This window comes from Tamandua tetradactyla, chromosome X (assembly GCF_023851605.1).
Source record: "Tamandua tetradactyla isolate mTamTet1 chromosome X, mTamTet1.pri, whole genome shotgun sequence".
NCBI classification, from domain to species: Eukaryota; Metazoa; Chordata; class Mammalia; order Pilosa; family Myrmecophagidae; genus Tamandua; species Tamandua tetradactyla.
Genome location: NC_135353.1, coordinates 158192945 through 158219567, shown reverse-complemented (window position 1 = coordinate 158219567; position 26623 = coordinate 158192945). Strand labels below are relative to the sequence as shown.

The 26623-nt window shown below is 40.4% G+C and overlaps 1 protein-coding gene across 1 annotated transcript in view; it reads left to right on the top strand.

The window, feature by feature from the left end:
• Positions 1-15715: 15715 nt before the first annotated feature.
• TXLNG (taxilin gamma) overlaps positions 15716-26623 on the top strand; it is a 76171-nt gene continuing 65263 nt past the window's right edge. Inside the window, exon 1 of the mRNA XM_077146390.1 lies at positions 15716-15866. Within this exon, the coding sequence (XP_077002505.1) occupies positions 15765-15866 (102 nt within the window). The 5' untranslated portion in view covers positions 15716-15764. The remainder of the gene's footprint in view (positions 15867-26623) is intronic.

Here is a 26623-nt window from a genome sequence, read left to right as displayed (position 1 = left end):
AAAACATGGCTTTTCTAGGGAACATAATTCCTTTCAAACCAGCACAGAAGTGTTATTTCTTTAAAGGTCAAAAATTATTGTAACCATGTTTGCTGGAAGATTTCTAAGTATTACACCCCTGGGGGTAAGCCAACAAGATAGATGACACATAAAAACATCCAAGCTTCATAAAAAGCTAAAATAGGAACATATTTCATCACACAGTGGGAATTATAGCTCACTATGCAGTGTGGCCTGGGAAGTAGCATCATAGGCATCTCCTGGGAGTGTTTTAGAAATGCACAGCTTTGAGCCTCAAGCTGTGCCCCAGACTTGCAAGATCAGAATCTGCCTATCAACAAAGACTTCTAGGTGATTTAGAATGGGCATCACGGTTTGCAAAGCACTGGTCTAAGGTACTAATGCTTTGCGGGCAGCTGAGGTTTCTGATGCTTCTTTTCTTTTTACCCTTCCACTAAACACCCCTGGATAACTTTTTTTTTTAGTTGGTGTTACAGCATCTCTTCTGATGTTCCAGTTACTACCTACTGAGGACTCCCTTGCCACACTGCCCAAACTAAAAAGTACCGAGTATCTCTGGTGGAAGATGAATATTCTTACTAAATCCGATATTCCTAATATCACATCTTTCAAAGGAAAATGCCTAGGGTGGCTGCATCTCTTCTATGAAATGCAGAGGCAAAGGTCTCTGATACCCATTTTACATTGTTTCAGGAGCTTTCACTTGGGTACATTAGACAGCTGATCGGACTTCAAGTGTGCTCGCAGTAGAGGATGTTGCCATGTGGACGTGTTTATGCGCCTGACCTCAAATAATTAAAATATTTTAAAAGACCATAGAGCATCAAATTAAACTAAGTCTTTAAAGCCTACTTTAGGCTCATGGAGTCAATATTATACAAGAATTAACAATATCCTTTTATTTACGATTACTTAAGTTTCTGGCAAGCAAGTAAATCCTCAGCAGACGCTGCTGCCATTCTTAGCAAAGGGTTTTACTGTATCTACTACAGCGAACTCAGTTACAATGTCAGAATCTCCTTACATTCAAAAGGGTAACTTCCTTAGGCAAAGTAGAAAATCTCAATCTGTAGTTTTTTTTAAAGAAACTAGACCCCCCTATATGGGACATGACATCCAGGGGTGAAAGTCTCCCTGGCGACATGGGAGAGAATTCCCAGGGATGAATCCAGACCTGGCACCATGGGATCAACAATTCCATCCTGACCAAAAGGGGGAAAAGAAGTGTAATTAATAAGGTATCAATGGCAGAGAGAATTCAATTCAAGTTGGGAAGCTACTCTGGAAGTTGTTCTTACACAAGCTTCAGTTAGACCTTGTTACCTATCATAACCTGCCAACCCCCAACCAGGATCATTCCAGCGAATCCTAAAGAACATCTAGGGCAATATATAAGATTCCACAAGGGTTCCAGGCACTAGAGTAACTTCCCAGAAATCTACCACCTCCAGATGGGTCTCTGCTCCAGATAAGTCCTGAAACCTAGCCCAGCCTCTCCAGAACATCAGATAGTTCCATCTCCCTACCCCATATTAGTGACAAACCCTTCCAATATCAAAAATTCAGAGTTGCCATAGCCTAAACAACCACAGAGAGAGGTATGGAAAGATCAAAGGTGATGGTGGGATTATACATAGAAGATAGGACGTAACAAATGAATATAAATGCTGAATCATTACATTGATATCTCTTTTAGACTCCAGGATTTTAGAGCAGCTAGAAGTAAAAACCTAAAATTGTGAAATTGTAACCCATGTCAAAGTCTGAAATATGTTCTACAACTAATTCTGGTGCTGCGCTTTGAAATTTATAGCTTTTTTGTATATATGTTATTTTTCACAAAAAAAGAAGAAAAAAAATCAATTGTAATGATAAAGTATTTAAGCCCTCTAGCCTCCTATATTCTGGAGTATCTAGAAGGAAAAAGATGAGAGGATTGTATGGTAGCCCATGACAGACTCTGGGATCTGTCCTGTAACCACTTGTTGAAGAGTGCTTTGAAAACTATTGCTTTTTAATCAGTATTGCTTATTTCTTTGCTTTGTATATATGTTATACTATACAATAAAAAAAAGTTTAAAAAAAGGTAAAACTAGAGAATTTTGTGTTTTCAGAGCAAAAGCAATTTATTCTTATACTCACAATGCTGTAAGATGCCCTTTTGTAACCAAGATGCTTTTTCATAATCAAAAATTTGTTTAAAGTGGGGTTTTAGGACATTTAAAAGGTCTACCAAAAGAAAAACTTACATTCTCATCCAATTTGCAATATTCTATTTGCCTGCCTGACTACTTTTGGTATGAAATTCAGAATTCTGAGAATGCTTCTATAACTTAAATAATTTTAAAGATAAGTGGTAGAAATTTTAATATGGCTTGTAGTCAGCTATACTGTGGAGAAGATGGACCATTTCAATGAATGATGGCCTCCACAGACTGCACTGATATAAAGAAGATTTACAAAATACGTGACACGTTACCAGAAAAAGATGATTCTTTAAAAACCACTAAGTTATGACATGCCATAAATCATGAAGTTTTAACCACATGCAGTTACATACTTCTCACAAATCATCACATGAAGTGATTTGTTTAGATAAAATCACTTATGATTTCAGTTGTTAAACTGATTTTTTGACAGCATTAACCAATGCATCCTGATTTATTTCCAAAATGAAAAACTATGCTATACTTAGTTCTGAATTTTAAGATGTCATTTTTAGTGGGAAAGTTATAGACTGTAATATTTTTTCCTGAATAACGAAAAATTCTACTCTGATAAAGAGGATCTCTAAATATTTCAAAGTTATCTGTTATATAGGTCACTATTGTTAGCATTAAAACTGCCTTGAGGAAAAAAAAAAGAGGGAAAAACTTTAAAAGGTGAAAAAATTCAAAACAAACAAGAAACCTGCCTAGATATAGTATTTAGTTTTAAGAACACATTTTACTTTAGCTAAACACTTCTCCAATTCAGTGGATTGTCCCGCAAGATCATTCTAACTTCGTCAGTAGGTTTTGTGCTCTAATGCTGTTGGGATTTTCCCCCCTCCCCAAGATGAACAGCTAAAGCTCAACTGTGTTAACCAGCTCCTTTGAGAATTAAGCCTTTGACCTAATCAGTGATAACAGATCCATTCATCATAATTACGGTTATTTTTCATGACTACTACTGAAGTTATCTACACGCTAATAGCCACTAAGTGCAGGAGAGAAAGTTTAAAAACCATGGAGTACTGCGGTCATTTCGCTGTATCAGGATTTCTACACTGGGTAAGTGCAGTAATGGCAGAGATATAAATGTGATTTGGGAATTGAGCTCAATAGTATGCCTCTATCAAATAAGTGTGGCACCAGTATGTTATGTTAGTGCTATTAGCAAATTTAGTGTAAAGTGTTCACTGTTAATCAGATTAACGGAATGCAAATTTGTGAGATTAAGGCATGAAAATAGACACTATTCAAAATCTGACAGCACAAAAGTAATTTATGAAAACAAACACGCCATGGCCATCTTAATGTTACATATTAGCACGTCTTTGTAAATGGGCTAGATCAGTGCATCTCCTGGCCATTGATCCTCAATCTAGCCAGAGATTTTTAAATACTGATGCCCAGGCCCCATCCCCAGCAATATTGATTTAATTGACTCAGATAGTAGCCCATTCCATGTTGAAAATGATAGCCTATTTTAAGAGAGTCCTTTGCAAAGTAGAAACTATTATAGTTCTATTTTCAAAGTGGGTTTTTTTCAAATTTAATTTTCTGAAATGTGCAGTGTCTTGGGCCTTTGGATTGAACATGGCAGAATAACTGTATGCAGTTATCTTCACTCCATTCACGAACTCCACTAAATGGCAATAAAGGAATAAAAGAAAAAGAAAAGGTATAAATTTATAACGACAATAAAAACAGGAAAGCAGGAATCAGAAGCCACGCGATGACGAAAACATTTTAATGCTTCAGAACCTCCAAAAGGCTCAATAATTTTGGAGGCGTACTATCTCTGAAGGCTGCAGGAAAACTGGTATCAAAGTAGGTAACTAGCATTCTCAGCCAGTCTAAAACTGGAAATCAAGAAATAGTGGCATAGATACATTATTATGAGATATGAAAGCAAGTAGATGAAATTAAGAGCTTAAAATGGGGGTTCCCGGGAAGTAGTAATCAAAGATGGGAAGGGCAGGTCAGGGGTCCGTTATTTTAAAAGTCTTCCTGTTTCTTTTAGTATGGATTTGACTTCTAAATTAAGTACATGCATCATTTAGACTTTTTTAAAAAAACTTTTAAAAAAACCTACTTTTGACAAGAGTATGAGGAAAAAAGCATGCAAACATTGTTGGCGGGAATGTAAAGTTGTAAAACCTTTCTGAATGTAATAAAGAGTAAACATTTAAATGTGTAGCACATTTAATCCAGCATCTCCACTCAGGATTTATTCTAAGGAAGTATTTAGACAAGCACTGCTTTGATTATAAAATAGAAAAACTGGAAACTACCTACCTGTCCTACACCAGAATCCTGATTTAAACAAGTGATGGCTCGTCCACACAATGGAATATATGCAAATATTTCAAATGATGGCTTTCACACCCACCAGATGGCAAAAACTTGAAAGTCCGAAAATACCAAGAGTCGGTGAACACGTGAAACAACGAAAAGTTGATATACTGCTGGCGATAGCGGGCCCTGGTACAATCGCCTTGGGAAAAAGCAAAAATTGCCGTTAGTTATGTGAAAAGCTGAATATGCACCTCTCTTTGACCACCCAGTCCCCTCCTAGGGAGTATAAAATGGTATAACCACTTTTGAAAAAAGTTAGCGTTGCTTACTAAAAGTGGAAGATAAATATATCTTTACATGCAGTCCACGTGCAGTGACACATGCAAGAAGGCTCATAGTTGTGCTGTTCTAGTGGCTTCAAGCTGCACCAGCCCAAGTGTCCATCAACAGTAGAATGGAAATGTAATTTCAATGTGAAACCACGGTGAGAGCAAAGCACTTGAACGAACAGCTGCACACCGTAACGTGAATCACCTCCGTGAATCTTAGAGAAACAGCGCCGAGCAAAGATAAAAACGAAATCAAGATCTAAGAGGATAGAAGGGATTCATTTACTAAAGATGAAACAGAACCGTATTGAGATAAAAATTAAAAGAGATGGCAAATATAGACTTAACTTCATTCAACCTCAGGGAAATTTTTAGTAGAAACAGAAACAGAAATAGGATACCAAATTTGGGAAGACAAGTGCCAGGTAACCGCAATCCCTGGTACATTTGAGGGAGTAAAGCCTAATTCAAATGCCTGCAGTCGCTTTTTCAGTCAATTATGTAAAGAAAAACCTCATTCTTCGAAATAATAGCTTTAAAGGCAAGCTTATGGTTTTTCACTTGTAAATATATCGCGTGCAGTGCCCTATGGTTATGCAAATGCGAAGCTGAGTCATCGCTCTCGAAATTCTCGCCGCAGCGCCGGGACTCGGCTGACGCCTGCCTGGCCTGAAAAAAGCCCAGTTTCGATTCTACCCAGGAAACTGATTTGATCTGCTTTGTTCATCCGGGCTCTGCGTGTGATTGCTTTTGGATAAAGGGTTTTGTTGACCACGTAAAAAGTGACGTCAGAGTTCTATATTTGACATGAAAGGACGTTCACAATAGAACGTTAAATGAAAAACAAACGGCGTTACAAAAATATATTTAATATGATTACGGTTTTTCTTCCAAAAATGCACGCATATCTCTGAGTGTACATTCATAAAAAAAAAGACCGGAAGGTTTCCACCAAAATGTTAACGGTATTTATCTCTAGTGGTTGGCATTTAGAATGACCTTTTGAAACTCTTTAATTTTTTTTTGTCTATATTTTCAGAAATTTCTGCGCTTACACTAAGGAAAATAAAGAGTCAATAAAATGATTTCATAACAAGCATGGCAGAATTATAAGAAAAATACTCAAGGAAGTCGAAAAGGTTTTTTAAAAGATCTATCAAGGAGGGGGAAAAAGGAACGAATAATATTAGGAATGATAAATGGTATATAACAAAAAATACAACAGTGTGGGAGACACAGCTTCCAATATCATTTTACTTCTCCTTCCCTGCTAACAAAAGCTCTGTATTATAAGGTTTTTTTTGGGGGGGACCCTAAATTTCCCAGTGTCACTAGCAGGTGACAACCACCAATTAGAAGTAAGTGGAAGCCTTTGGTGGAATTTTCAGAAAAGCTGAGTCAGCCTCACTCTTTTCTTTTTTCTGTTCCCTGGAATATGGATGTCTGTTACCTGGAATATGGATGTGATGGCTGGAGCTGCTGGGGTATTCTTGGGGGTCAAAGAAGAAAGGTTTAAGACTTGCAGAGACCTCAACCCTGATAGTTGAGGCTGTAAACCAAGAGTCAGTTAAGTCTTGTTATCAGCTAAAGGGTTAAAATACATTTGATATGTCTGCTATTGCAGTTTTTATTCCTTATTTTGTTTAAATTGTTTAATCTTTGGTCAATAGGGCCTTCGCCAAGCAGGCTCCTGATCCTTTTGACCCAACATTTGATAGTTATATGGCCCATGCCACATGCACACACACACACACACACACACACACACACACACACACACACACACACGATGTCTCATACTCTTCTTTTACATTTTCTGCCCCAGACCTGGAATCAGGCATTTCTCCAAGGAGCCCTGGTTCTTTTTTATGCAAAAAGGTATTTATTCTTCTTTAAAAATTATCTTGGCTTTTCTTAGCCTTTTGCTTACTGTACTAACTGTATTCGGGATATAGAAAGAATTTTGAAGAAGAGTCCATGACACAAAGAGGTGATGAGGGAAAGTTCTTTATGAAAGAATTTCAGGTAAAAAAAAAAAAAGGATTCCAGCTAATAAATGCAAAAAGTACCACTTTACAAGGCCAAATGGAGTCATGATATAGTGGACAATCATCAATGATGCCAAGTCCCTTAGAAGAAGGGTTGATGGGAAACTATAATGAAGTAAAATAAAATAAAGTAAAACTCTATTATCATGAATGTGATATTAGAAGGTTCTGCATCCATGAAAAATATAACAGTATACTATAGAAACAGAACATTCAAGAAATAAGAAATAGCTCTAGAGAATTCAAATATGATGGTGTAGGTCACGTCTTCATTAGAAAGATTAAAAGATGAAGTTGAGACCATTTTTTTTAAAGGAGGACAAAAGATAGGATTTACAAAAATAGGAGAGAAAAAATAAGAAAAATTAGAGACTCTTTCCAGAATGAACATCTGATGAAAGGAATTCCAGAAAGAGGAAACATAAAACGGGGTGATGAAAATTATGAAAGAATTAAAGAAACTTTTCCAGCACACACATGAACACCAAAGCACATCTCAGTGGAAATTTAGGCTAACGGGAACAACCAGAGGATCCTAAGAGCTTCCAGAAAGAAAAGGTAGGTCATAGGAGACAGGGATGAATCTATGTATGGAATCTGGAGAGCAGTCCAGATTGGAGCAGTAGAGCGTGGGATTCCTAGAGGGACGGCTCCCTGAAAAAGATAAAATTACTAAATGTCTGCATATGTATTGCTAGGAGAGTGGCATTTCTAGCAAAGACTCTGGAAATGAGTTGGGCAATAAGTGTATAGAAAACCAAGCAAAAAAAAAAAATAAGGCAAGTATTAACTCAGCCAAAAAAAAAAAGGTGAAGAAGAAAGACAACATATTCATAGGACACTGTGGCTAGGATGGGAATATATTCCCATGGAAATGTACAAAAGGAATATTAGGTATATACTCCCGAAGAATTGAAAACCGGGACTCAAGCAAGTCCATGTACACCAATGTTCATAGCAGCATTATTCACAAGACCCAAAAGGTGGAAACCACCCAAGCACTCACCAACAAATGAATGGATATGCAAATTGTGGTGTATTCATGGAATGGAATGTTATTTGGCGGTAAAATGGAATGAAGTTCTCATACATACGACCACACTGACGGAACTTGAAAACACGATGCCAAGTGAAAGAAGCCAGACACAAAAGATCACATATTGTATGATTCCATTTATGTGCCATATCCAGAACAGGCAAATCCATAGAGACAAAAGCAGATTGGGGTTATCAGGGGCTGGGGAAGCGGGCAATGGGGAGGAACTACTTAAGGGGTATGGGGTTTTACTGTGGAGTGCTGAAAATGTTTTGGAATTAGATAGAAATGATGGTTGCACAACATTGTGAAAATACTAAATGTCACTGAGTTAGATGCTCACCTTAAAACGTTTGATTTTATGATATGCGAATTTCACCTCACGAAATTATTTTTAAAAGGGGTAATAGATTAACAAAAAATATAACTATATTAGGAAGATGGTAATGTGGTGTGGGAGGACATGCGAAAAAGCATTAGACCCTCTTCCTCTCTAGAACCAAGTCTGTATAGAATGGTTTCCTACAATTTAGGAGTAAATCTGACTGCCTGTGACAGAAAATCCAAAAAGAACGGTGTATATTGGATAGTTATTTCTATCGCACATCAAAGTCCAGAGGAAGGCGGGGCAATGCTGGCAGGGCTGCTCCAAGAAGTAGTGAGGGACTCAGGCTCCTTCCAGTCCAAGGTTCCCCAGGGTGGTAATTTATCTGTTTTCTGGGGCATCAGGATGGAGGAAAGGGAGATGAGGCCAACGGTGCCACCTGCTGTCGGGTAAGGAGGCTTTCCAGAAGCGGCTGCACTAGGTTTCTGCTTGCATTGCCTTGCCAGACCTTTGCCATTTGGACACCATAGCTCCAAGAGAAGCTGGGAAATAGAGCCTTATTCTCCACTTGGAGGTGTCTTATTACCAAGCAAAGAACTGATCTCAGAGCAGGCTGCTACAAGTATCTACCATGAGCTAAACGTGGAGCTCACAAGTAAATGAAACTGTTAAAAGAGGCAAAAAATGATGGCCCCTGGGTAGTGAATTGAGATAGGAGCATGTATGAGACAATAGGGTAAATTGGAAAATGGACTGGCTCATGGATGATATCAAGGAATTATTTGTTAAAAGTTTGGCCTTGATAATGACACTGTGATTGTGTCCCTCTGCCATTCTGGCTGCTGAGACTCCTCCCCTTGGGAATTGTCCCCTAGACCTCCCCATGATCCAGCCACCACCCGGGGAGAGCTGGCCCGGCTGAGGCCAGGCCAAAGCTGAGCACCTGTTCTGAGCAGCTGTACTCTTTGTTACATATCTTTAATCTAATCATCTATGTTGGTCGCTAAGCTCTTTTGCCTCCAAGGTTCAAACCCACCCTTCCGTGCCCTGCCTTTTGGGGTCGGGACTCTGCAAACCTCTTTTCTCCGTTGCCAGATGCTCCCTGTCTGACACGGCCATTGGGAGGTGAGGTGCTAGAAGGGGACTGTTAGGCAGGAGGAGGAAGACAAGGCCTGTTGCTTTTGGTTTGTTTTTCAGTTTTGTTCACATAAACTCAAAGCCCAGCCTTACCTGGTCACCGTTGACTGCAGTGATCGTGATTCACTCTGGTTCACAGTTTTGCCCCAGAACCAACCTCCCTATGCCCCTCAGAGACCCCAGTACCGGCCAGAGACCCCTCCTCAGAGGCCTGGGCACCAGACCCACAGCTCCCCTCCTCTATGCTTGTCAGCCCTAATCATTCCCATCTCTTTCCGTTTTCCCTCCAGTCCTAGGGGTGATAGCTATTTCCAGAAATTGCTACTTCAGTGTTCTCTTTTTGCCTTTCCAGCTCTCCAATACGTGGGTTAACAGGTTTTTTTTTTTTAATTTATTTTTATTATTCAATTTTCTCTGCAAAAATAACTGTCATTTCTGTCTCCTGACAGGACACTGAGTCACCACCCGTAGAAGTTAGTCATTATATTTTCTTTATAGCTTTTTGTATGTCTGAAATAGTTCATTGTAATATTTGAACTTTACCATTTCAATCAGCAACCAAAAATGAAAGGCAAGCCCGTAAATTTCCCCAAAAAGCAAACAAAAGAAACCAACAAAAACAAACAAAAATTCAACAAAAGGTGCTACAGTAACAGGACATGGAAAAAGAATGAAATGTGACCCCCACCATAGAGCATATATATATGGCAATAAATCTACACAAAAGATGTACATGTAGTGTAAGGAGATGTTAAAGAACACCTAAATAAATGGGAAGATATGCTACATTCATGAATGGGAAGACAAAATAACCCTAAAGATGCCAACTTTCCCCAAATTACATCTTGGAGGGAGCCCTAGGATCTGTATTTTAACATCCCAGGAGAATTTGAAGTATGTGGTTCTGCAACCAACTTTAGAAAGCAAAGAAGGTAAAGAAGGATAATATTCCACGTCAGAAATATTTTCTGGAGGAAATCTTGACATTTATTTCACGATTTTTCAATAGAGAATAATACAAAACCCACACATATGTCCTATTTTTATTTTCCATTGTCTTTATACATAAATACAGTTTCCACTTCTTTGACAGTAATTATAGGTGACACAGAGAGAGAAATCGGAACCAAATCCATGCATGCCAGAACTCTGAAATATGCAACATATGCATTTGAAGTTTTGTAATGCATGTGCTCTCACCCAATATTCGGTATATGAGGAGAATTTGTATTTTAAGGATGTCTTCCCGCCAGAGTTGGCTCCCCAGTTTGTGTTAATCTAATAGTACATTCCACAGTCTGCCATCAATATGCCTGAGCGTCTGGGTATAAAGTATAATCATTTTCTGATTCTTTCAGTGTCTGCCAGAAATGTGGAAGTGTATAGCAAATGCTGAAATTGGCTGAATTCCTGTAAGGACTAAAATCAGGGTTAGCTCAGAAGGGTGGTATTGGGTAATCTAACAAAACAATAAGCTCTTTGTTCTATGAAAAGGCAAATACTCCTTTTCACTACCTACAACCCCAATTGTACGCAACAAACATGAAATTCAACTCTTTTTGGTGAAATAATGCCCAGTTTTAGTAAGAGCTGATTTTTCTCTGAAAATGCCCTGAGGTGGACAAGTCACTTAGAGTGATGTATTTAACTCCATGGATCTCTCCCGACACAGCTCAGAAGGCACCTTTTAAACCTTCTTCAAACGTCCCAACTGCAGTAGAAAATAACCCTCGCAAGGTTCTTTTGCAGTCCTGCCATTGTACAAATGATGTCGTTTGGTGTGCAGGTGACTGTCCAGGCTGGGGTTGGGAGCCCCTTGCTCTAAACCACGGCATGAAATAAAGCGCTTGGACTGTATGTAGTAGGTGCTCAGTAAATGTTTAGCCGATGAATGAAAACTTTCCACTGCCACCAGGTTTATCCTGGGGTGCCCTTGGTCCTGTGACTGCCCGAGGCCATCACAGTGTTATGGAGGGATGTCACCACCAGGAGAGCTCCCAAGAGGTCACATGAAGGCTTTGAACTTCATGGGTACCGAGTCAGAAAACTAATTGGTCGTTTTATCTATTCAGAGGCTCTTCCTCTCCACAAGCAGGCATCGAGAGCTTTCTCTGTACCTGGGAAACCAGAAGTAATGTGGGCATAGCCCCCGTCCTCACTTCCTTTACCACCTTGCTGGAAGAAAGACCCAAGGAACGAAGCTCTTACACTGAAGAGTGGGGACAGTGCTACAGGAAGTGCCATGTGCTAAGGATGCATAACACAGGGCACCAAACATACTCTGGGGGCCAGTAGGGCTTTTTAGAGGAACCACCCAGAATATTCTATCTCTCAGCAGATACACGTGAACCAGGCCCTCAGGCCTGATCTAAAGTCAGGGTGCCCCTTTATTAAAATGAGCACTGTGTCTCCCTGAATGGAAATGTACACATATCCACCGTCTCTCCCTGTACTTCAACCCACATGGGGAGCCAAATTATCATTGGTAGGTTGTTCGGTGAGTAAGAAATCAAAATACCTCCCAGAGTTCAAGATAATAAATTAAGATAGCCTGGGGCCTCAGCCCTACATTAGGGATTACCTTGTCAATGGGGCTTAATAATTTTTATTTTTTGCCGCTTTACTTAATTAATTGATTTATTTCTCCTAATTCTATCAGGAGCACCTGTGTCATTTGACAGCATAGCTTAAACCATCAAGCGTTCGATGGGGCTATTATTTTTGAAGTCCTCTTTGGGACCAGGAGTCTCTCTCTCTCTCCCAAACATCACTTGGATGGGCTCTGCCAGCTTGGCCTCCCTGACTCTCCCCCTTTTCCAGGTTTCCACTCTTCTGATGGGCACATTGTTTTTTTAGATTTATCAATGTCTTTGATGTGTAAAGGGTATAATGTAGTCTGCAATTTACTGTCAGTAAAGATAATGTAGTAGTGGCTGGTGTGTGTGTGTGTGTGTGTGTGTGTGTGTGTGTGTGTGTGTGTGTGTGTGTGAATCTTAGGGCTGGCAGGAACCCCCTATTTAGGATTTCTCCCTCCAGGGTGTCCATATTCCAGAGGCAGCCACTACAAATGCTTCAGCAAGCTACAGCTCGATCTCAATCGACAGCAGAGGCTTTGCTAAATAGCAAAATGAAGGTTAGAAATGGGTTCATGTTGGTGAAATTAGTGGTATTCAAGATATGCAAATTGGGTAAAACACTTGAGACTCTCCACCCTGGCATTAACAAGGTATTAAGAACCTAGTAAGTCTGAAGCCTATTCCATTAGGGATAATACTACAGGCTAAACCTCCAAATGATCCCATGATCAGCCATGAACTCTGAAGATTCCGGTTCCCTGATACTGGCTATGAGGCTAACAAAATCCTGATTTTGTAATGGTGGCGAGTCTGTCTTGAGTAAAACTTCCAAGCAAAATGATGGTGGTGAAATGACAGCAAGCGAGAGCACCATCAAGCTTAGGGTTCATAGGGACTGTTTTGTGCCTGCTTGCTCAAGTCTGTTTAACAAACATCTGAATACCTGCATCCACATTCAGGTTACAGCCACAGCCCTTGGGGAGCCCGGGGAGAATACCCCTCTCCCCCCACCACACCCCTAGCCCCATGAGGGGCCGTTTTCTTGAAGGTTTTACCCTCCTGGCAGACACATTCTTAACAGAGACAGTGATTTCAGCAAATGTGAGCGCAAGTAATGGAGGCAGAACAGGAGGTGCCGGTAAAGACCTGGAACTATACAAAGGATGGCCCTGGAAGACCTTATGTCTAACATCAACAATGGATCCCAGCAGAGAAAGGGCCAAGTGCTTCGCAGAGCCTTAGCAACCTCTTTGAAGGCATTTACGATACCAATCTAAAGAAAGAATGGAACTATCAAAGATCCGAGTAGTCTAACCCAGGTAAAAAGTGAGGGATCCCAGCCAGAAAGAACTGGCAGAAGCTATTTTCTTTTTTTCTCACCTAGCTTTGGGAATTACACACCTCTCTGCTACACTGTACTCTTTCAGGAGCAAATCAGTTAAGTCCAGTGCACATCCAAGGGGAAGAGAGTCACACTCCACTTTTTACAGGGAGAAGGGTCAAAGAATTTGTCGACATTTAAAAACCATTGCACCTTGTATTAAAAGATGTTATAAGAAACAGACCTCTAATATTCACAGTTTGCGTAGGACCAGTAATAGCTCTGTTTCTCTTGAGCAACCACTTTGGTTTTTTATTTTATGATGTGAATCACTCTAAATGGTTTTCCTTTTTTCTCAGCTGTCAAGATGCTCAAAATAAACATGCTGGCTCACCTCCAGCTTGTGTATGAGACCTTCAGGTATGTATTGTATGGATTCAACTGACTCATGACTTCATCCTATTTTTTTCTACCTTTATTTCACTTTATTCTCATTTCTGTACATCTATATCTATACATCTATAGATATAGATATCTTGGCATATCGTGTATATTTTTACAAGCTACCCCAAATCCCTTTTGAAATGAGAACATGTATAAATACAATGAAATATTTCCCATTCCTCTTAAGACTTGCGGTTCACTTGCATAGTTCTTTCGTTTTTTTTTTTTTTAACATGGGCAGGCACCAGGAATCGAACCCAGGTCCTCTGGCATGGCAGGCAAGCATTCTTGCCTGCTGAGCCACCGTGGCCTGCCCTCTTTTGCTTTTTTACATAAAGATGCTCTTACTGATTTTGCGGAGTTCGACACATACTTATATGCAATACAAAAAATCATGAGGTAATTATATACTCAAATCTCAGGGAAAAACATTATTAACATTTTGATGACTATCCTTCTAAACATCTCTTTATGAACATACCCATAGATAATTCTACATAAATGGAAAAAAAAATTTGAGCTCACTCTATGTTCATTTTTCTAGGTCAATTAAAAATGCTTATCATTTTTAGTAGTTGCATAGCATTCTATTGTACCATAATTTAAATAACTATGGTGGATTTTCACACTTGATTCCCTGGGCGAGTTGGGAGAATTCCTGATATATTTTACTTTGCATCTTGCTGGACTTTTGCCCTTAAGAAATTGAGGATTTAATGATAGGGTGATATATGGGAATCCTATATTTTAGGCATGATTGTTCTGTAAACCCTCAACTTCTCTAAAAAAGGAAAAAAAGAAAAAGCGAGGGTTTGGGTTCATCATCTACTGCCAAGTACCTCTCAAACTATGCTCTCGTTTTGAAATCTCAAAGCTGGCCTGAGGTGTTCTTCCCATGAAACAAAATAATGGTACTTCCCCCAAATTTACAGGAAAATTTAAAGGATGCAATTTCTCCAATATCAAAATTGACTCTCATGTTATGTTCTTAAAATTTGGACACCTGCTACCAATGTTTTGTATTCAACGCTAGTATAAAGAATGATACAGGATTTAGCACAAATTTTCACATCGAATTATTAAACACAAAATGTTAGGATTTCATGGGGTGAAGATCTGGTTCCATCCGATGGAAAACTCCACCCCGCCCTCTTCCATCATATCGAGAATGAAATCGATTCAGCAAACCGAGTTTGTTGAAAAATCTAAGAAATGAAACGACTGGCGGAGAAAGCAGAATGCATTCGACATGCATCAAGCGTCGACTAAGTATGGAGCGCTGTGCTAGAAGCTGGGGCGGTTCAGCCAAGGTGAACAGGACGCGGCTCCCATGCTGCAGGAGCGCGGGACAGGAAAACCGTAGTGAGGGATCTGGTGGAGGGGCAGGACTCGGGGCAGGTGTCTGAGCCGGAAACCGCAAATTTTGAAAGCCATTGCACCTTCTTGAAAATCGCCAAGTACTTCTCCGTATCCCCAAATCATTCGGGCTCAATTCCGAAAAACAGCAGGTAAGGCCCCCATCAGTCGAGGCAACAACAAAAACGCAACCACCGGTCCCTGATCCCGCTTTATTCCAAACACAGAAATTCTTCTTAAACTTTTCCCGCAGGATAATAACTTGAGTACGGCCCCAGCAAACTACACGTCCCAGTAGGCTGCAGGCGCAGCACAGGGGGGTACGTACGCTCTCCCTGCCCAGAACGCCGCATTACACTCCAATCCCTATTCGGCCTTGCGAGCCGTGGCCGCACAACCTGCTGGGACTCGTAGTCCGGCGAGTCCCTTTTCCTTGTCCGCGCAGACCCGCGCGGCTATGGTCGAATCTACAGCCCTGCCGAAGCCCAACCCACGCTTTAATGTTCCCCACCCCCACCCCGCTACCTACCCTCGGGGGTCAACCTCCTCCGGTCACATGAAGAAATTTGCACGCGGCTATTGGCCGCGGCAGTTCTGGGGCGGGGCACGAGGCCCAGAGAGGTTCCGTGCCCCTTGTCGAGCCGCTTGTTTGGCTGCTGCCGTCACCTCATGGCGACGCGGGTAGAGGAGGCAGCGCGGGGAAGAGGCGGCGGCGCTGAGCAGGCGAGCGAAGCCGGACGGGGCGGACGGCGACGTAGCCCGCGGCAGAAGGTCAGTCCGGGGGACACTCTCGTAGCTGCCGGGCGGGAGGGATGCTCAGGCTGTCTTTTTCCGGAGCCAGTTCTTCACTCTCCCGGCTTACCTTTAGCCGCGGGACGAACATCCGGTCCTCTTCTCTCCGGGGGGTGACGACAGTGGGAGCAGGTGTGTGTGTGTGTCGGCGGAGGGGGGGGGGTGGACCCGGAATGGATGAGGCGGGAGGGGGCGACGGTTGGGTTTGTGGGCGCGCGGCGGGAAAGGGGAGGGAGGGCAGAGGGTGCATCCAAGTCTACTGAGGAAGGGGTGCGAAGCGGGGGCGCGCCAGGTGTGACAGCCACGTGCGCCTGGCACCGCGGGGCCCCGGGAGCCAGGTGTCCTCTCTCTCAGCCCCCGCCATCACCAGGCTCCCCGCACTGGGAGCTACCGTCGAGGGACTCTCTGGGTGCACAGGCTCGCCCGCCTCCCTTCGGGCGGGCAGGTGCGCAGGGCGCGCTGCGGGGTGCTCCCGGGCCGCGTCGGCGAGGCTGTTGCGCAGTAAGATAACCGCGCGGGAGCCGGGGCTGCGCAGTGCACCCCTCTCCCCGCCCCCCTTTCGCTCCCCGCCACTGCGCGGGCTGGCGAGCGGCGGAGGCCAGAGGAACCTCTGGCCCCGGGCGCTCGGTTCTGGGCGCCATGGGCTTGGTCGCACGTGGGGCCGGGGATTGGGAGGTGATGCCAGAAGACCACGATTCCGCAGAGTTGGGAGCAGCATCGCTTGATAACCTTGTCGTCTTCTCAGTCCAACCTTCCCCCATGTCCCCCACCCCCACCCCCACCCCCGCTTTTCTTCCGCCCCCCTCCCCCTTTTAGTGTGCGGAAACTTGGGTACCTCTCCGATCCTGGCCCTTGTTCTCTCAGTCTGGGAGACGGGCTGGATCTTTCCCTTCCCCGTACTTGATTCATGGCAAGGGGTTCTCAGCTTCTCCCTGGATATAGGAGAATCGAGACCTCCTTCAGAATGGGACCATTCCACTTGTTCTGGAGTTCAGTGGGTGGAGCTCGAAAAAGATTGCACAAGGAATGGGCTTACAAGGTGCAGGGCTTTCGGGGCTCAAGGAGAAAATTGCGGGGAAAGGGCTTTGGAAAGTGGAAACCGGCTTCTTTTTCCTTACAGTTGAGCATAATGAAAGATTCAACTTGTTGAACCTCCTGCCGGATCACTCGTAGCTGTTTAATATTACTTAATTATTCATTTGAATACTCTTAAAATCACTCCTGTATGAAATTACGAAATAATATTTTTCTAATGCAGTTCATGAGCTTCAGAAGGGAGAACAAAGGTTTGGTTTACCTCTGTGCTTAGTGTCAAGAATTAGTTTTTTGGGGCCTGCTTCTAAGGTTAGGTGTTTTCACGTTGTGCTGCCTTAAGGGTGTTACTACTTATCAGTTGCCTCTATTTTTCTCTCTGTGCTGTGAAAGAAAGATCCAGTACTTTGAGGACTGAAAAAAGAAGCTGTGGACTGGAATGTTCTCTAGGGATTCAACATTGTCACTTTGGACACTTCACTTGATCCCTGAAGGTGGGGAGCCAATCTCAGTGTTTGATTTCCTAGGTCCCCCAGGGGAGAACTCTTGATAAAAAGCCACTGAAATTCAGGACATAAGACTCTTTTATGACACTGGGATAAGTTCAGAAAGTCATTGAATCGGTAACAGAGGTTTGCTCAACCAGCATTTTTAATGACCAAGATAAAAAGTGGTGCAGAGTTCTGGTTAACAACTAGGTATGAATAGTTAGTACCTATTTGTGTCTTTACCATCTTTTTTTTTGTATACTTAACTTTACTTCTTGCTTATGCCATCCTGGGAATCTTTTTCCTTTTGATTTCTTACTCTCATTTAACAGACCTTTACATAGAATTGAAATACATGGTGTTAAGTATTAGTTTTTGAATTTTCATTTTTAAAAAATCGAATGAATAGCTTGTGTTTGCAAAAGTCACTTTTAGATTTCTTATGACCCTTAATTTTTTATTTTCTTGGGGTCACTATTGTGAAAAAATATTCTTTAATTCTAGCTGACCTCGGCCCTCTTTTTCAGGAAGCAGAAATGATGTTTAACCGATTGGGCTGTTTCAAAAATATTGAAGAAATTAAAAGAAAAGTGACTGTTTTGTCACTATTTGGTTACATTATGAGACTTGAAATGAGGAACAATTGGAGATGGGCTTTATTGGTTCCTGGTTGTTTTAACCATCTACTTAGTCACACTTGACCTGATCATTTAATGCATAGTGGCATTGTTTCATAACTCCAGCCATTTGAATGGTTTCTTGGGGTTACTTGTTACTTCTAAAGGTAATATTACAGTATAGTATTTCTCCTGGAGTTTCTCAAGGAATTGTCTCAAACTGTGCTCTCTAAGGTGTTAGCTACTAGCTACATATGGCTATTTCGATTTAAATTAAATTAAAAAATTCCATTCCTATGTTACACTAGCCACATTTCAAGTGATATTAACTAATGTGCCAAGTGACTGCAATATTAGAGTAGATATAGAATATTCCCATCATTGCAGAATGTTCTTTTGGACAACAGTAGTCTAAAAGGATGGGATGTACATTGTTAAGTATTTCAGGCATCTTTTGAAACATCAGGTTCATTCATATTACTTCTTAAATCCCTATGTAGAATTTATTTCTTCAGGTGGATTTTTTTAATAGTAGCTTTTTGCTTGGAAATGTTAAAAATTATTTAACTATTATTAAATTTGTTTATAAATACATAAATCATCTAGAAGGATAAAAATATAGGGAACATAAGCCCAAATTAACAAAATCTTACATTTACATAGTGTCCAGTAGTTTTTACAGTGTATCTATTGTGATGCATTGACTCAGTATCACTCAGATACTATGGAGAAGGACAGCAGCATAAAAATATAGGGAACATAGGCGCAAATGAACAAAATCTTACATTTACATAGTGTTCAATAGTTTTTACAGTTTATCTATTGTGATACATTGACTCAGCGTCACTCAGATACTATGGAGAAGGACAGCAGTTGTCATTGCCCCCATTTACTGATGAGAAACTGGTCAGTAAAGTCAAGTGATTTGCCCAAGGGGTGAAGCTGTGTCTGGAATCCAGTACCCTTTCATCTATACTATAATAATAAGTAGTGTAGTAGGGGATAAATTGTATGGATTTTGGAGTCAAGACTCTTGGCTCTCTGCCACCTATTAGCTGTTCAACCTTGGGCGGGTTTGCTAATCTTTGTAAACCTCAGTTCCATCATCTGTGAAGTGGGGATCATGCCAGTAGGATTGTTGCACACTGCTGGACATGTAGAACTTCACTTGGTTTGGAGGGGAAGATGTACAAAAGGACTCCTCTTGCTTTTAGGATGCTATTAATTTTGTAAATACTGTCTTTTAACTTTGCTTTGTAGTTTTCCCTCTTCCCAGAATCTCTACATAATGGACATAATGAAGAGAAATTAGGTCAGGGTTGGAAGAAACCATTTCATTGTCTTGTTTTGCTTCCCATTTGAGGGCTTGATGAACTTCTACTCTTCTGTATACATAGATTAAGTAATAAGAAATGAAGTGGTCTTCTGTTTATGGTCTCTGTGTACAAGATTGCTGTCCTATTGCGTCCCCCAAGTTTTTATTAATTGCATTTTCACTTGGATCTAACAGGAAAAGCAGTAATGAGAGCAGACAAGATATAGCAAGTTCTTCTAGTAATACCACCTTTTTATGTTATTATATGCCATATTTATTCATTATGTGGTTACCAGAAGGTACTTTTAATATTATTTTGTGTCATTTATATTGGTCTTGACTGGAGACGTTTTATTTGGGAAAGTCTATGTCAAATCCAGATTACATGAATCAAGATATGTGTGATTTGCTTTTGTGGAATTCTTCACAGGAGTGAGATTTTACACTTTTCAGAGAGTTTCAAAGGAGATAAATTTGAGTCCTTACTGTTTCATAAACTGCTGGGCACTTAAGATGTGCATGCCTTCTAATATCTCCTTAACTCTCTAAGGTAGGTGGTATCCTGAGGTATACAGATAATGCATCTGAGGTTTAGTTTTAAAAAAAAAACACACAAAAAAGTAAAATTATAAGCTTAAAAACCAAAGCTCATAGTAGGTGGAGTTTGCCTAGGGTTGATACGTAATTGATAGTGCAGCTGATCTACCTCACTGCATGATGACAGTTTCTGCTTACATAGTCGGCAAGTTTTAATCTAATATACAAATAAATCTCTTTACTTCCTCTTTCTGCTCCCCCCTGCCCCCACCAAATTCCTTTTTATATGGTATTAATGTGATTAGTAGTAACTTTAATGACAATTGTGACAGTATTTAAAACATGTAACGGAGTATACAAATTTAATGTTATATTCATCAACTTGAAGAATTACCTATGCCTTGTGTGAGTTTTTTCTTTTTTCTTTATTTTGCTGGAGAGATGCAAATGTTCAAAAATATGATCATGATGATGAGTACACAACTATGTGATGATATTTGTGAGCCATTGCTTTTACACCGTGTATAGAATGTTTGTATGTTAAGAATGTTTGTATGTTGTGTCTGATGTGTAGGAGCAAGGGTTAAAACAAGCCCTGCAGAATTTGTTGGGAGCACCTTTTATCTACCTTATCAACAGACAAGTAAAACATATGGAATAAAAATAAATAATAGGGGGAACAAATGTTAAAATAAATTTAGATTGACAAATACCCTTGAAGGATCAAAGGAGAAGGTGGAGTTACAACAGAGAGGATAGGATTTAACAAAGGAGTATGACTGCTGAATCATATTGATATTTCATCTCCAGTGTCTTGGAGCAGCTAGAAGGAAAAACCTAAAATTGAGGAACTGTAACTCATACCAAACTTTGAAACCTGTCCTATGACTAATTGTTGAGGTATGCTTTGAAATTATTGCTTTTTTGTATATATGTTATTTTCACAGTAAAAAAGAAGAAGAAGAAACAATGGGAATGGTTAAGGCAGAGAAGACCACCCACGTCTGGCCGGGTTTCTAAGGGGTGGCACTCAGATGGAATTAGGGGAACCCCACATGGCCTGCTGTGTGGCCTTGGATAAGATTCTCCTTGACTCTGGGCTGAACCCAGAGGAGGGCAGGCCTCTCCAGCCAGCTCCCTCCTGGACACTTGCAACCCTGGCCCCTAACTCACGAGCCGCCTGGAGGGCAAAAGGGCAAAGAACAAATGGCTGTGCCTGGGGCCTGCCCTCCCTCAGCACCTCTCTGTGTGGCCTCCAATTGTTTCCAGAGGAGCTGCCCCTGGGCCCCCCAGAAACAGTGTTGGGTCCCCCTGGAGTGTTGGTTTCTAAAAAAGGTGGACTAATTCCAAACATTTAAAATGAAGAGATTTCACATAAAATTCAGATTTCTGATACTTCTTCAAATATTAAATGATCTGGTAAACTCAAACCCACCTTCCACTGGAAAGCTCTCTGGGCTAATGATTCTTGAAGATGATTGTATAATGATACAGCTTTCCTAATGTGACCGTGTGATTGTGAAAACTTGTGTCTGATGCTCCTTTTATCTATGGTATGGACAGATGAGTAAAACATTTGGATTAAAAATAAACAGATAATAGTGGGAACAAATGTTAAAATAAATCCAGTAGATTGAAATACCAGTGAACAATGAAAGGGAATGTAAAGGGTATAGAAAAAAAATAGGAGGAACAAACATTAAAATCTATTGAGTAGATGGAAATACTAGTGGCCAATGAGAGGGAGGGATATGGGGTATGGTATGTGCGAGTTTTTTCTTTTTATTTCTTTTTCTGGAGTGATGCAAATGTTCTAAAAAAATGATCATGGTGATGAATATACTACTATGTGATGATATTGTGAGCCATTTTTGTACACCACACACGGAATGTTTGTATCTTAAGAATGTTCATGTTTGTGTGTTCTTTGGTTTGATAATACAAAACAAATTTTAAAAAATAAAATAAAATATTAAAAAAAATAAATAAATTTAGATTGAGATGCTAGTGATCAATGAAAGGGAAGGGTAAGGGGTATGGTATGTATGAATTTTCTTCTGTTTTCTTTTTATTTCTTTTCCTGAATAGATGCAAATGTTCCAAGAAATGATCATGATGATGAATATGCAACCATATGATGATATTGTGAATTACTGATTATGTGTGTAGAACGGAACGATCAGAAGTTAAGAATGTTTGCGTTTGGTGTTTTTTGGTATTTAAAAAAATTTTTTTAATTAATAAAAAACCAGCATTATGAAGTAATTCCAATTTTTAAAAAAGAATTCTAAAAAAGCATACGTGTAGATGCATTTTAAAAATTTAGAAGAAAAAAGCATGTTTGTATGTTTGTTGTATACAATAAAAATATTAAAAATAAATAAATATGAAAAAAAAAAGAATTAGCTATGTTTAGGTTTTTCCCAGGTGGGTAATTTCTAGAATAAGATAAAAATAGATGAGATGACCTTTGAGATCCATTCAGATCCTGAGAGTATATTTTTATGATTCAGTCTGTTTCCTAATTGAAATTCTGTTGGCGCTTGAAGGAAAAGACATACAAATGACCAGTATGGTCTTCCCATGCTGTGAAGACTTAGGGTGTTGATCTGCATTCTGTGATACATTTTCACAGTGTCTCTAGAATGACCTTCACTGTCCACGACTTTCTACCCTTTAGCCTGTCATGAGTAATACTTACTGTGTGATAAACCACTTTTCCTTTTTTCTTTTTTTTCTTCTTTTCCTACTTTCAGAAAGGTCAAGGTAGAATGATTTGGTGAGGAAGATGTGAAAGTAGCTTAGAAGCAAGTTTTTTTAAGGAGCTTTTGGATTCAAGTATGGGCCTTATTAAAAGTGAGAATGTATGCATTTTGTAAGATATCCTTATTCGAATGTTATAACAGTTCTCCTATTTGGCAGCCATGTATATTCATCATATCTAATCTCACAACTCTGGAAAATAAGTAGTGTTCATCCCCATTTCATAGATGAGGAAGGAGGTTGACCTGTCTATGGCTATACAGGAGGTAATAAGTGGTATATTCAAAGGTAGGGCTCTTTAGGGTTCAAAGCTGTTATCCATTACATGTATCTCATGCTCTCTTAACATATTTTCTAAGGATATTAAGGTCAAAAATGTGTTCCTTGCTGACTTGAACAAACCTTGGTGGTAGGTAAAATGAGTAATGGTTTTTGCTAAATGAAAATAAATTTTGTAGGGTGGGGTTGGCTGATTAGGAGGCATCATTAATCTTTTGTAATCTAGGGACCAGAGGCGTTTTGAGACTTAGTGACTTTTACCTTTTGCTTCATTCATTTAGGTCCTAGGTTGACCTTCAGATACATGATTTAGGAGGTGTGCTGCCCTGTAACTGCCTGCAGAGGTATTTCCAAGTGTCATTTGGCTAAATTGAAAAGTAGAGTGGAATAAGCTGCCTGTTGTTAAAAGTGCCAAGCTTGGAGAGACCCATTTTAAGTTCTGTTAAATAAAGTCCACACAGCATGGTGTTAACAAAGCGCTAAAGTGGTCTGGATAAAAAGGACGAGTAAAAAGAGAAGGCTTGATGTTTCAAAGGTGCATCATGATTGGTCCAAGAGGAGCTGGGGAAGGGTGGTTTCATAAAATTTTGGGACAATGATGTTTTACTTAGATAACCCATAAAAGTAGAGGGCCATTTTCCTCCTAGGAGTCTGGTTTGAAGATGCTAATTATGTGGCCCAGTACCTGCCCCTCTGCAAAATAGGTCAGGCCCAAGCATATTTAAATGGCTTTGGGCATTAAAATCTTTGGATTCCTGACTCTTGCTGCTGAGATAGGTGTTGAGGCTAATACAGGTATGTCTCAGGTTACAGATAACCATTGAATACTGTTTTAGAGCTAGAAGTGATTTTGCAAATCATTTGCCCCCAAATCCTTTATTTTTATAAGAAATAGCCACAGAACTTAAATGTAAACTGTAATACAGACGTCTTCATATTAAAAGGCAAATATAGGTGTTAACTGTAAGTATACATTATTAGCACCTACTACTACTATAGAGATTATGAGGCTCAAGAAATTGTATTGTAGCTAGACTTCTTCCAGACCCTTGTTTTTCCATTCCTGACTTCTTCATTAGTGAAGAAAATCAGGTTCCCTTGTTCCTTAATTTAGCACTGGTTTGCTCTTCTTTTCTCCTCATTTACCTATTAATTATCTAGTAATGTCGCTGTGTGTCCTCTCTGTCCTCTTGTGTACTGTACCAATCACTCTGGATCCTTTGGTGCCAGGAGATAGTAGTTGGGACAGCTCTAGAACTAGCCTTCAATTTATATCCTTCCTCAGAACTCTCATCATTACTCTCTTCACTCATTTATTTATTTACTTATTTTTAACAGCTTTATTGAGATGTAATTCACATAGTGTTCTAGTTTGCTAGCTGCCGGAATGCAATATACCAGAAACAGAATGGTTTAAAAAAAAGGGGGAATTTAATCAGTTGCTAGTTTACAGTTCCAAAGCTGAGAAAATGTGCCAGTTAAAACAAGGCTATAGAAATGTCCAATCTAAGGCATCTAGGGAAAGATACCTTGATTCAAGAAGGCCAGTGAAGTTCAGGGTTCTCTCTCAAGTGAGAAGGCACATGGTGAACACAGAGTTTCTCTCTCATCTGGGAAGGCACATGATGAACATGGTCAGGATTCCTCTCTCATCTGGAAGGGCACATAGCGAACACAGCACCATCTGCTAGCTTCTTCTCTTGGCTTCCTGTTTGATGAAGCTCCCCAGGAGACATTTTCCTTCATCTCCAAAGGTCACTGGCTGGTGGACTTTGCTTCTCATGGCTATGTCATTCTGCTCTGCTCTGCTCTCTCTGAATCTCTTATTCTCCAAAATGTTTCCTCTTTTATAGTACTTCAGAAACTAATCAAGACCCACCCAAATGGGTAGGGAGATGTTGTCACCTAATCCAGTTTAACAACCACTCAATTACATCACATCTCTGGGGAGATGATCTAATTACAGTTTCAAACATACAATGCTGAATAGGGATTAGAAGAAATGGCTACCTTTACAAAATGGGATTAGGATTAAACCATGACTTTTCTAGGGGACATACAACCTTTCAAACCAGCACATTCCACCCTCTGGACCCTAAAAAAGACATGTTTTCCCCATATACAAAATACATTAATTTCATAACAATATCAGAGAACCTTAAACCATTCCAGTAACATTTCAAATACAAGATTAATACAAGATTAGAATCAGTACAAAGCCTCATCAAAGTTAGTTAAAGGCATGAACAGTCCTAAGGTAAAATTTTTTCCATTTGCTCTGGACCTTTGAAAACTCATAACAAGTTATTTGCTGCCAACATACAAAGCAGGGACATGCACAGGATACATATACACATTTCCATAGGGAGGAAGGAACATAAGGGTCACTGGACTCAAGCAGTTTTTTTTTTAATTAATTTTTAAATTAAAAAAAATTACAAGAAAGAAACACAAACATTCTTAACATATGGCCATTCCGTCCTACATATATAATCAGTAATTCACAATATCATCACATAGTTGCATATTCGTCATTATAATTTCTTAGAACATTTGCATCAATTCAGAAAAAGAAATAAAAAGACAACAGAAAAATAAAACGAAAACAGAAAAAAAAAATTATACATACCATACCCCTTAACCCCTCCCTTTCATTGATCACTAGCATTTCAAACTAAATTTATTTTAACATTTCTTCCCCCTATTATTTATTTTTATTCCGTATGTTCTACTTGTCTGTTGACAAGGTAGATAAAACGCGCATCAGACACAAGGTTTTCACAATCATACAGTCACGTTGTGAAAGCTATATCATTATACAATCATCGTCAAGAAACATGGCTCCTGGAACACAGCTCTACATTTTCAAGCAGTTCCTTCCAGCGTCTCCATTACATCTTGGATAAAAAGGTGGTATCTACTTAATGTGTAAGAATAACCCCCAGGATAACCTCTCCACTGTGTTTGGAATCTCTCAGCCATTGACACTGTCTCATTTCACTCTTCCTCCTTTAGGTCCAGAAGGTTTTGACGGACTCTAGCAGTTTTGAAAACCTTCAGGGCAAGGTCCATTAGATTTCAAAGTCTGAGAGTCATTTATCCTCGGGACTTCGGAAAGTGGCAGTCCCACCCTTTCCAAGGGCCTACACAGAGGCCTGCCTCTCTTTGAATGCAACCTTGGGGGACATTGGGGAGACCACGTTTTTCTAGGCTCCACCCTCTCCAAGCATTGGGACTGCACCCAGGCTCTCTGCCATCTCCTGGGCACATGCTCAACCCCTCCATGTCGTGGCAGCCAGGCTCTCCTCAAACCCCAAGGAATGTGTTTCACCCTCTCCAAGGCCTGATGTGGCATGACTCTTCCACTGCAACCAGGTAGAAAGCCCATTCTCTGCCTTTGGGGCAAACTCACCCTCTCCACGGGCTTGGGTGAGTCCACTTCCCTGGCCTGAGGCTTCTTGACTTCAGACCTCGGTCTCCATGGGTTTTGCCTCTGAAGTTATTTTTCCTCCAATGTGTCCCTTCTCTGAACCCCCTAGTCATGACTGGCAGTGGTTCTGTTTATACAGGTCCCACAGCACTCTCGTTGGCTTTCTATGCAGTAGCCTCAGATCATGCCCATCAGACATAAGGAGTTTCCACAAATCCTTCCTGGATAACTCCATTTCCAGTCCTGGCTTTCTCTGAGATGGCTGATTCGTTCCA